Here is a 13008-nt window from a genome sequence, read left to right as displayed (position 1 = left end):
TAAAGATACTGTACAGAGGGCTTACAGTTACATGAGTAAGGCAATGAGTACCTTTCCTCTTGAGCATTGTTACCCGCTCCTTTGTTTTTCCCCTCTATCCCTTCCCACCCCACCTTCCTAAAACCTTCCTCCTCCCCCTGCCCAAGTTGTAAAGTTGGTTTTCAACATAGTGTCTTGTACATCTCATTGTTGCAGTGGGTCAACCTGTATCCTTGTTTCAGCATTTTATTTCCCTTCCCCTCCCCAAATTAGAAAAATGTATATATAAGATGCAAGGCACTGGAATGAAATATAGTGACTACAGGAGTTATACCATGGGGGAAGAACATACAAAAGAAACAAAGAAAATCATAAAGTACATTAAAAACAACAGTGACAAAGAAAAAACCTCTTGTGTCCCGATCTTGGGGTTCATCTCACTTAGCATCATCTTATATGGTCATATATACATAGCTTTTGATCTTTTCTGCTTGTCTGATAAGATTATCTTAGACATATGCTATTAATTGAAGATAAGGAAACCATGGGACCTGTGTTTCTTTGGGTCTGGCATACTTAATAGAATTTTTTCCAAGTCTTTCCATTTCCTAACAAATGGGGCAGTGCCATTCTTTCTGATGGAAGCATAGAATTCCATTACTTACTCTCTCTCCTCTCTCTCTCTCTCTCTCTCTCTCTCTCTCTCTCTCTCTCTCTCTCTCTTTCCTCTCCTCTCCTCTCCTCTCTCCCCTCTCTCTCCTCTCTCTCATCTCTCGATCCATTCATCTACTGAGGCATCTGGGTTGGTTCCATATCTTAACTATGGTGAATAATGATGTGATAAACATAGTTGTGCTGGTAGCTTTAGTATGGCCTTGTTTGTGATCATTTGAGTAAATGCCCAGAAGTGGGATTGCTGGGTCATAGAGGAGCTCTATGTGGAGTCTTTTGAGGAACTTCCATACAACCAACAGAGTGGTTGAACAAGTTTACTCCTACCAGCAATCCAGTAGGGTTCCCTTTTGGCCACATCCCCTCCAGCATCTGTGGTTAGGTTTCTTGATCATAGCCATTCTAACTGGGGTGAGGTGAAATCTCACTGTTGTTTTGGTTTGCATTTCTTTTATGTCTAGAGAGGTTGAGCATTTCTTCATGTGTCTATTGGCCATTCTTAATTCCTCTTCAGAGAAGTCTCTCTTTACCCCACTTATTAATGGGACAGTTGTTTCTTTGAGGACTTGTTTTTTGGGGATTTAATTTTTTGAGTTCTAGGTATGTTTTAGATATGAGGCCCTTGTCTGTTGTATGACCAGTGGAGATCTCCCAATTCGTGGGCTTTCTATTGATCTTGCTAGCCATGCAGAAGCCTACTTTCCCTAAAATCTCACATAGATTTAGATTGTTTTTTTGAGATAGGATCTTACCAACTTTTTCTTAGAGCTTGTTAATGCTGCTCTCCTCCCCATTTCTGCCTCCAGAGAAACTGGAGGGGAGAGCTACTACACATAGCTATGCTTTATAATGTTACCAATTAGAATATTATTTGAGGATATTTATGATATTACTGAAGTAACAGGAGCATTTTCATATTCTGGAATTGCTATTTATATTCCTCTTCCTGATCCTGTTTACATTTACTGAGAATTATATCTGCTGGACACTTAATTGATAATATTGTTTATATTGTTAGCAAACGAGATGTTTATTTTACTTTGGGTATGCTTTTGAAGACATGAGATTTGCTTAAGTTTCTAGAACAAAGACTGGATATTTATATTTAAGCAGAAATTAAGATGAACTCATGAAAGTAGTTGATAAGTGAGATCTTGTTTTCAAAAGATAAGTATTTGATTATAGACATTCCTGACTAAAGGTTCGTCAGAAATCATCTGTGTAAGCAATACATCGTACTACTCATTTTTCTTTTGTGTTTCAGAGAAACTTAGTAACCAACTAGTCTCAATTTATAAAAGAGGTTATAAATTACATCAATCATTTTGAGTTGCTATAAGTTTAAAACTTGTAGTAGTTGGCAACTGTTGGCTGAGGGATGGATCACAGAATAACTCATTCCTGACTCATAGTCCTATGTTTGAAAGAACCACCTGAAGTGAGTTGAGAACTATGGGTTACAGGGTTAGAGTCATGTCTCAAGTGGTAAGCCAGCTGGTAAGCAAGCACAGATAGCCAGTATTTGTGGTTTCCTAGGTAAGGTTTAGTTATCACTTTTTTTCTTCTTTATCCCAAAGGGTAATGATAGAATAGTGTCATTAATTCCAGAGTTTTGATTGATTCCCAGAAGCAGTACTGAAAAGACAGGTTTCTAAGATTTGGTTGACACAGTTACAACTAAGTAACTAGTTAGCTTTTCTTATAACTTTGGGTTGCTTGAGTCATTTTTGCCTTAGATTTCACTTTTCCAATAAAAAATGATGCAGCTTGTAGTTTGCAAATTGTGAAGCAGGCTTCCAAGGGAAAAGAAAAAGTGTCAGCCATTTTACCCTCTGCTTTGAAGTTATAGATGCTTCCTTTCTATTCTTACACATGGTTCTATTTTGGTGATGTGATGATCATTTATAAAGAATAAGGATCCAGAGCATTTGACTAGGTGGGTGAGATTTTGAGCCAACACTCCAGTATCCTGTTGATAATATTCAAAGCACCTACATATACTGTGTTTAGTCTGTGTATATAAGCTAAACCAGATAATGTTGTATATGAGGGTTTAGAAGTTAAGATTTCATGAGCTCTGTGCTGGGAGGAACAATCTGAAATGGAAAGGGCTTTGGTTCAAGGTAACTGCTCGTGAACATGAAAGCACTTAAGTATTGAAGATACCCTAAAAAAGAATATTAAATGAACTATCCAAAGGAAAAAAACTCCTAGAAAAAAATGGGAAACTTAAGATGAGAACTTTTTTAAACCTTGGATGGTGTGCTTGTTTGCCCTCTCTTCTTCTTTCCTCTCTACTTCTGTGACTAGAAATAGTGTTTTTTGTAAGTAATGATACTTAGGACCAGTATGAATAGATTTCTGCTTTATACCAGAGACAATAAAAGTTTCCAGAAAAACTAAACTGAAAAGGGAACCAGAGGTATCAATAAAAATGCTCTCACATCCTCCTAAACTTTCTGACAGCTGGACTGGGAATGTGGCTTTGCGGTAGAGTACTTGCCTAGCAGGCATGAAGCCTTGGGTTTGATTCCTCAGTATCACATAAACAGAAAAGCCAGAAGTGGCACTGTGGCTCAAGTGGTAGAGCACTAGCCTTGAGTTTAAGCCCCAGATCTGCCCCTCCCCCCCCCCCAAAAAAAAAAAAAAAACTCTGACAACTTTCTCATTTCCCTATACTTCAGAGACTTTTGTTGTTGTTATTGGTCTTGGGGCTTGAACTCTGGGCCTGGGCACTGTCCCTGCGCTCTTCAGCTCAAGGTTAGCACTCTACCTCTTTAGCCACAGCACCACTTCCAGTTTTCTAGTGGTTTATTGGAGATCAGAATCTCACGGACTTTTCTGCCCAGGCTGGCTTTGAACCATGATCCTCAGATCTCAGTCTCCTGAGTAGCTAGGATTACAGGCGTGAGCCATCAGCACCCAGCTTCAGAGATTTCTTAAACTGATTGTATACAATGGAATATCTATACTGAGACAGACTTAGCAATTTGTATTCAGACAATTCAAATTAAGAATCCATTTTCTCTCTAATACTAACTTAAATTCTGAAAATTCTTAATTTTGTTTTTTACTATTGTGAAAATGTTTTATGCATTCTTGCAAAAATTATGTTGGCATTTAAGAAATAGTAGATAAGAAAAAATTAGAAAAAAGGATAAACTGGGGGTACTAAATAGAGTTATTTAACTTTACTATATAATCAATCATAATTTATTTGTTCTTACAAATGTAGATTTACACAAAAGCTTATTGTATGTACTTCAAAGGCCAGATTAACAGACCACACAAACTGAACTGGACATTGCTTACTCCTAATTTGTCCTTTGAGTTGGCATTGAAAAAAATGATGCTTTCTACTGTCCCCCTACATAATCTTTCTAGTCTCTACCTATCTAGTCTTACTAGCTGCAAAAGAGCTTTTCCATCTAGTCAGCTGTTCACCCCCCACCCTTGTTGGCTTTCGTGTGTCCATTGCTCAGAATTTGATCAAGCCTTTATTGATGGGCATTGATTGGATGTGTCTTTTAAATATTTCTTTTGATCCAAAAGTGTGTATTTACATTGCTTGATAATCTGAAGGAAATTAATACTAATAGTTTTAACTTGAATATGTTTTCTTATAGCAGAAAAAGAAAATTAAGAACTTCAATCCACCAACACGTAGAAATTGGGAAAGTAATTACTTTGGGATGCCCCTCCAGGATCTGGTTACAGCTGAGAAGCCCATACCACTATTTGTTGAAAAATGTGTGGAATTTATTGAAGATACAGGTAGGATAGAAGTACCAACACAAGAGAATTGATTTGAAAATTTGTTTCACCAACAGTTTGTCTCATGTTTGGGAGTTGATAGGCTAAAATTTGAAGGAGATTTATATTTGTCATTAGCATAGTCTTGAGTATTCACTCTTAATATAACCATCTGATATTTGAAAGAAGTTTTGTGGTCTTCTCATGAGTCTAATAAATTGCTAAGTTGAAAACTAAAGTTTTAAACTTACCTAATTCTAGAATTTAGAATGACTTCATTACTATATTAAGCTATTATTAGGTCATTTGATTTGAATCAGTAATTTTTAAAGTTTTCAGTATTTTCAATCTAATACTAGTTAACTGTTTCACACAAGAAATTTTTTTTTCCTCTTAAAATTTAAGTCAAGCCAGGCACTGGTGGCTCACATCTGTAATCCTAGCTTCTTGGGAGGCTGAGATCTGAGGATTACGGTTCAAAGCCAGCCCGGGCAGGAAGCTCTGAGACTCTTATCTCCAGTTAACCACCAGAAAACCAGAAGTGGCGCTGTGGCTCAAGTGGTAGAGCGCTTGCCTTGAGCTGAAGAGCTCAGGGACAGTGCCCAGGCTCAAAGTTCAAGACCCACTACCAACACCAAAACAAAAACACAAAAAAACTTAAGTCAGTTACAGGTACACAAAAGCAGCTCACTGTATTTGTGACATTACTATTTATTTAGTCCCAGCTATTGTGGTTTTTACATGGTTTGAGTTAAAATATTGAGAATGTGCAGATATCGTTTTAATAATAAGCTTGTTCTTAGGATTATTTTGCATGATATAAATTAAAATGAAAAACAGTTTGACAGTCAAAGGTAAGGAATGAGGTCAAAGATTGTTATGCTTGGGTATATTTAAAATGAATACAGGTTAACTTTGAAACTAGTGATTGAACAAACTACAGACTTTAAATGATGTAAAAAATATGAGCTGTCAGTTTTAGCTTTATTTGTACTTAATGAACTTTTTTTTGATAAATAAGCATTGTTTTGTCTAAAAATAGTATACCCATGTCTGAAGTAAATAATCAAGCTCATTTTTGCTCCTCTGTGTGCCTTGCCCTTTCAATTATCAATTGAGTTCTACACTCACTGGTTTGTCTATTTGGTGAGGAACTTATAGTTTCAATAAGGATGTGGAATTTGGGGAAATACTGTCATTCATTAGTATTATAGTTGAAATAGCAAGTATCCTCTTCCTTGAGTTACTAAGTGTTATAGAGCCTACATTGTATATATTGTTATTCTTTTTCATTCAGTTAATACTTGAGAGATGTGTTTTGGGCAAATTTCTTTTTTGTATTTTTGTTACTTTTTTGTGTGTGTGCTGGTACTAGAGCTTGAACACAGAGCCTCATGGTCTTGCCTAGCTTTTTCCTCAAGGGTGGTACTCTACTATTTGAATCACGCTTCCATTTCTGACTTTTTGTTGGGTTATTTAAATTAGAGTTAATGGACTTTTCTGCCTGGGGTGTCTTTGAACCTCACTCCTCAGGTTTAACCTCCAAAGGTGTTAGGATTACAGTTTGAGCCATTAGCACCTGACTGTTCATCTTTAGTACAGAAGAAATACAAAGATTCTTCTTGTTTTTTGTTATTGTTGTTTTGGGGGTTTTTTCCTTTTTGTTTTGCTGGTCCTGGGGCTTGAACTCAGGGCTTGGGCTCTGTCCCTGAACCTCTTTCTACTCAAGGCTGTGCTCTACCACTTGAGATACTGTACCACTTCTGGCTTTTTCTTTTTTCTTTCTTTTTTTTTTTTTTTGCTGTCCCTGCACTCTTCAGCTCAAGGCAAGTGCTCTATGGCTTGAGCCATAACGCCACTTCCGATTTTCTAGTGGTTTATTGGAGATAAGAGTCTCACGGACTTTACTGCCTTTGAACCGAGATCCTCAGATCTTAGCTTCCTGAGTAGCTAGGATTACAGGCATGAGGCACCAGCACCCGACTAACTTCTGGCTTTTTCTGAGTAGTTTATTAGAGATAAGAGTCTCATGGATTTTCCTTCCGGGCTGGCTTTGAACCATGATTCTCAGATCTCAGCCTCCTGAATAGCTAGAATTACAGGCATGAACCACTGGCACCCGGCTCAAAGATTCTTATAGTATTGGTTTTCCTGGTTTGGATTTGAATAATTCTCATTTTCTTCAGCAGTGTAATTAAGCCTAGTGGATATGAATGAATGGTTGTAAAATAACTTTAGGGATTGAAAATAACTATGAATTACTACTTATTAATATAATTTAAATTTCTATTACTATATTTAAGAATTTTGGTTTCTAGAATATTTTCATAATGATTGAAAGATTTGGCTCGAAGCAAATCAATTTCAGGTGCAAGATAAAATGAAATTCTGATCTAACTCTTACTACAGCTTAAATTAGTCCAGTTCAGCTAATAAGTAGTTCGTTCACTTAAGTGCATTGATAGAAATATACTGAGGTACTATAAGAGTAAGAATAGAAAAAAAAAAAGCTCCAATGCTCTTGTAGTATTATAACTTGATTTTATTACTAATTTTAAAGCTGCTAGGCAGTTTTAGCACAAATTTTCCAAGTGCTTAAGAGTTCCATTTATGTGCTGAATATGGTGATACATTCTGTAATCTCAGCAGGGTAGGCTCTGACTGAACTGAAGAAGCAAGAATTGAAGCCCAGACTGGACTGCATTGCAAAGCTGTCTTTAAAAAACAAAACATACCAGTTTTCAATTGGCAACTCCCAATGTGGACTGTATATATAGCATAGCCATCTTTAGACTTTTACTTGTAGTCATGAAAATACCTTGCAGTTGCCCTTTTTTATTGTCAAGGTGATGTACAGAGGGATTACAGTTACATAAGTAGGGTAATAAGTACATTTCTTGTCAAACTTGTTACCCTTTCCCTCATTTTTCTCCTGCTTTCCCATTATTTTAAAATTGTACTTTGCTTCTTCATGTGGTACTGTAGTTTGAATTCAGAGCCTCATACTTGTTAGGCAGACACTCTTGTGCTGAACCAGGTCTTCTGGCCTGTTGTTCAGTTTATATTTTTTGTTTGTTTGTTTTTTGCACCAGTCCTGGGGCTTAAATTCAAGGCCTGGTCCCTAAACCTGAGCTTCTTTTGATCAAGGCTAGCACTCTACCACTTGAATCACAGAACCACTTCTGGTTTTTCTGTTTATGAGGAATAATCCAAGGCTTCATTTGCTAGGCAAGCACTCTACCACGAAGACACATTTCTAGCTTCAGTTTATATATATATATATATATATTTTTTTTTTTTTGGGGGGGGGGGTCTGGTCTTGGGGCCTGAACTCTGAGCCTGGGCACTGTCCCTCAGCTCTTCAGCTCAAGGTTAGCGCTCTACCACTTGAGCCACAGTGCCACTTCCGGCTTTTTTCTTTTTGCTTATGTGGTGCTGAGGAATCGAACCCAGGGCCTCATGCATGCAAGGCAAGCACTCTACCACTGAGCCACCTTCCCAGCCCTTCAGTTTATATTTTTGAGATAAGGTCTTACTTACTGTTATTATATATACACCTGGATGGCAGACTGCTTATTTTAGGCTTCCTGTCATTGCTAGGATGGCAGGAGTGCATCATTATATCTGGTCACCCTCCATTGACATAGATTCTTCTTTGCTCAGGATGGCCTTTAACCTCAGTTCAACCCTCCAAAACAGTTGTATGCTGAGTTGGCCTCAAAACAGTAGTCTTTCTATTCTTATCCTCCCAAGTAGCTAAATGTGAGCAGTATCTAGATGCCCAGCAATATTTTTTTCTTTTTATAAATTCTGAAATACAGTGATATAAATGACATTGTTCTTGTTATAATGAAATTCAAAAAGCTAAACTTTTTTGAACAACCTTAAAATAGAATGGTAGTTTTAAGAGTCAGTTTATTACTTTTTATTATAATTTATATATAATAACTTTTATATACTTTAATTGTACAGTATGAGGTTTGATAGCTTTATGGCCCTGTAACCACCATTTCACACTTAAGATATAGACTATTGGTAGCACCTATTTTTTTTAACTTTTAATTTTTTTAGAAATTATTCTTGTAAAGGTGATTTACAGAGGGGTTACAGTTACGTAAGTACATTTGGTTTTGAACAGTCGCCCCTTCCCTAGCTTTCTCCCAAGTTTTTCCTTCCTGTCCCCTCACAATTTCTATAGTTTATTTTCAATATGTCTAGTCAGTATGACTCCTGCATTTGTTTACCCTTTGTCCCACCATTTCTGTACTCCCCTTTACCCTCCCCAAAACAGATACACTTGCGTACAAGTGTATCTCGTATAGATAGATATAGAAAGGTATAGAAACAAAAACAGCAACAAAGGAGGAAAAAAGTAACACAAAAGCTCTTGTTACCATTTCTTGGAGTTCATTTTGATAAGCATAATTTTATATCATCATCTGCATATAGCTTTTGGGCCTTGAATGTCTAGAGTTCTGTATAATTTATTATGTCCATGTGTATTTCTTCTCTTTTACCATCCAGTGTATTTAATTGTACATTGATAGGCACTTTCTAGTTACAACAATGAGGGAAACCATGGAAATTATGTTTCTTTGGCATAGAAGAGAATGATGCTTTCTACTGTCTCCCTACATAATCTTTCTCTCTGACATTATATATATATATATATATATATACTTTATGTTTATAGAATTTAGGGACAGCATTAGAGTGAGAAGAAAAGTAACATGCTATACAAGAGAGGGGCCTTAAAACACTAATGAGCACAAAAAATTTAATAAAGAGGCATAGATAGCAACATTAAATGACTTGCAGCGATTTTTTTTCTCTGGGTCTGACTTCACTTAATCTGATTTTTTTCCAAGTCATTCCATTTCCTTATGAATGGTACGATATCATTCTTTCTGGTGGAAGCAGATAATTCCTTGTGTGTATATATACCACATTTTCTTGATCTGTTCGTCCACACCATTGGCTTTGGTAAACAACGCTGTAATGAGCATGATTGTGCTGGTAGCTTTAGTGTAGTCTTTTTTGTGGTTTATGGGATAAATTGCTAGTTCATAGGGACGCTCTATGTTTAGTCTTTTGAAGAACCTCCTCCATACTGCTTTCTAGAGTGGTTGAACAAGTTTACATTCCCACCAACAGTGTGTATTAGTGTTCTCTTTTGGCCACATCCCCGCCAGCATCTGTAATAGTTTTTTTGATAATTGACATTCTAACTAGGATGGGGAAAGTACCTAATTTTTATAATAAAGTATATGTATAAGGTTAGCTATTGGGTTGTTGTTGTGTGTGTTTGGGTTTTTTTTAACAGTGCTTGTCCCTTGTCACATGCTGAGGAAGCCCTCTGCCACTGAATTATACTCAGTCCTGTTGTTATTTTTAGGCATTTTGTTGGCTTGAGAAAATACTCTTTAACATTCCTAATTTGCTGGGTTTTTCTCCCACATGAGTGCTGATTTTGTGATGTGGTCTTTCTGCATTTGTTGATATTACTGTAATAGTTTTATGTATATATTTTTTATTGTAAAAATACTGTACTGAGGGGTTACAGTTACATAGTTAGGGTAATGAGTACATTTCCTATTGAGTGTTGTTACCTCCTCCTTTGTTTTTCCCCTACCATCCCTTCCCTCCACACCTCTCCAACTCCTCTCTCTACCCCCCACACTAAGTTGTTGTAATAGGGTTTTTTTTTTTACCTTTTTTTTTTTTTTTGGCAGTGGGTCATCCTGTGTTTTTTACGGTTTATATAGAGATTATATAGAGAATTGTGTCAGTTGATTTTCAGATGTCAAACACCATTTGATCATAGTGTTTTATCCTTTTTATATATTGCTATTGGATGCACTTCGCTAAAATGTTCACGATTTAGAGTGGCCTTTATTCTGAAACTTACTTAGACCTACAGTAATGCAGCGAATTTTACTTATTGCCCTATTACTAAAAGATATTTCAAGAATAATTTTCAGCTTCTGGGTTCAGGAACTATATGTGCAACACTCAACAAAAATTCCAGGGGCTTTTCTACATATATCTACATGTATCTGAGGCTTTTTGTATATGTCTCCCCCCTCTACCCCATTTTGTATTCTGTGCCACAAATTCTAGCCTTCTTAGCCTTTCCACACTGGTGATCTGCTGGGTTTTCATCTCCCTTTTACTATCACTTAAACACTCCAGGCCATAAGTTGGATCATTCAGACAGCTTTCCTCATTTGTTTTTCCTTATGGATCATAGTTTCAAGCTGCCTGTTCAGTACCTAAAATATGTTATGTATGGTTTTTCTAGTGTTTAGTTGTTTACTGCTGAAGGACAATTTTTATAGCAGTTAATCCTTCATGGTAGAAGCTTATGTCCCTCTATGTATAATAATAGTGCTAAGCTCCAGTCAGGAAATACTGCTGTAAGTTTTAAAGTAGTAGTAGTAGTAGTATGGAAAAGAGAAACTGAAAAGGGAATAATTGACTTTCAGGAATTAAGATTTAAAAAAAAACAAACCAGGTAAGTGTAGGATTAAAAGAGGACTTAAAAGAGGACTCAAAAAATGCCTCAGATTATTAGGGTAATCGTAGTTGGTATTCCATTAAGAAGTTAGAGTGTGAAAACAGATTTGGCAACTTCATGATGAATTTGTTTTAGGCCTATTGAATCTTATGATGCCTTTAGAATATATAAAAGGCCAGTAGTATTGCACATATGACCACAATGCCCTGACATTGTCAATGTGTAGATATAAGCTTTATGTTTATAAAACTCAGGGACAACATTAGAGTGAGAAGGAAAGTTCATAATCTTTAACATGCTATACAAAAGAGAGGGGCCCCAAAACGCTAACAAGCACAAAAATTTCATACAGAGGCATAGTTAGCAACATGTAATAATTATTCTGCCATAGTTCTAAAAGCTAGAAGTCTAAAATCAAGATGTCAGCAGGATCTGTCTCTGTGAAACTGAATAGAATCCTTCCTTGTTCTTGATTCTAGTCCTATTCCTTGCTTTGTGGCTATATCACTCCACTGCCTTTAGCATGTGGTTTTTATGGATACTGGTTACATTGGGTTTAAATAATACCAATAGGCCTGGGAAGTTGGCTCTGTGGTAGAGTGCTTGCCTTGCATGCATGCGGCCCTGGGTTCAATTCCTCAACACCACATAAGCAGAAAAAGATAGAAGTGGCACTGTGGCTCTAGTGATAGATCGCTAGCCTTGAGCTGAAGAGTTGAGGGACAGTGCCCCGGCCCAACAAAAATAAAAAATAAAAATAAAAAAATAACATCAGTATCAGCTGGTAGGATCTTATCTTGACTTACTATACCATCAAAGAGCTTATATCCAAATAGTTAACCTTCTGAGGTTTTGGAGGCCGAGATAATTCAACCCATAGTATGTTTTATACCTGTTTTATAATGGTTTTGGGTAGGTGTGTGTGTGTGTGTGTGTGTGTGTGTGTGTATCAACTGAGATAATTGTGTGGATATTTTTTCTTCTATTAATGTGTGTTACATATAAAATCTGTTGGATTCATTTTCCTAGCATTTTGTTGGGGAGCTTTAGGTTTATTGTTGTTGACATTGATTTTGTCTTTTAGCTTTTCTATGTTTTTGTCTGACTTTAGTGTTAATGCCTTATAGAGTTTAGAAGTGTTTCCTCCTTCAGAATGGTTGTTTATTTATGTGCTGGTCCTTGGGCTTGAACACAGGACCTAAATGCTGTACCTTAGTTTTTTCCACTCAAAGCTACCACTCTACCACTTCAGCCACAGCTCCACTTGTAGCTTTGGGGTGATTAGTTGGAGATAAAAATCTTACAGGCTTTACTGCCTGGGCTGGCTTTAATCCATGATTCTCAGATCTCAGCCACCTGAGTAGCTAAGATTATAGAATGGTATTTTACTCTTTTTTTTTTTTTTTGTCCAGTCATGGGGCCTGAACTCTGGTCCTTGGCACTGTCCTTCAGCTCTTCAGCTCAAGGCTAGTGCTCTACCACTTGAGCCACAGTGCCACTTCCGGCTTTTTTTTTTCTTTTTTTGCTTATGTGGTGCTGAGGAATCGAACCCAGGGCCTCAGGCATGCAAGGCAAGCGCTCTACCACTGAGCCACCTTCCCAGCCCTACAGAATGGTATTTTAATGATACATTTACTGGCTTTATAAGTGTGCCTTCTTCAGAATTCAAGACATTCTTACATTACACTTAAACTCTCTAGTTTATTTTCCTGCATTTTATGGTTTTCAGTATCCTGTTTTGTCACCAGACATACCTCTCACTGCTGCTAATCTCATTTTTTAAAAAATTTGCAGTTTCTGATGAGCTTTGGGTTTACAAAAATTGTGCTAAATCTAGAAAATTGAGGTATTTCTCCTCTAAAGAAATTATATATGTTATTGTTAGGGTATTATGATATCTTTTGACAGTGGCCACTTGTAGTTCTTTGTATTCAATTTTTTTTCTTTATAATATGTGATCACATACATGATCAGGCTAAGTAGATGTGGCATTCTTCTACTTACCTAAATTTATATTTCCACATGAATATAACTCATCTGGAATGCCCCACTATTGCAATTGCATTATAAAGAAGTAGAGACTTTTT

General features: G+C 36.7%; 1 protein-coding gene across 4 annotated transcripts in view; it reads left to right on the top strand.

Annotated features, from left to right (window-relative positions):
• Positions 1-13008, top strand: part of Arhgap5 (Rho GTPase activating protein 5) — a 66220-nt gene that overhangs the window by 38113 nt on the left and 15099 nt on the right. For 3 of the 4 annotated variants that reach the window (XM_042677411.1, XM_042677410.1, XM_042677412.1), the window contains one exon: positions 4278-4425. In XM_042677411.1, the coding sequence (XP_042533345.1) occupies positions 4278-4425 (148 nt within the window). The remainder of the gene's footprint in view (positions 1-4277; positions 4426-13008) is intronic. The other variant, XM_042677413.1, reaches the window with a different exon arrangement.

Source organism: Dipodomys spectabilis, unplaced genomic scaffold (assembly GCF_019054845.1).
Source record: "Dipodomys spectabilis isolate Male_0828 unplaced genomic scaffold, ASM1905484v1 ptg000038l, whole genome shotgun sequence".
NCBI classification, from domain to species: Eukaryota; Metazoa; Chordata; class Mammalia; order Rodentia; family Heteromyidae; genus Dipodomys; species Dipodomys spectabilis.
This window is presented reverse-complemented; position numbering and strand designations above follow the sequence as displayed.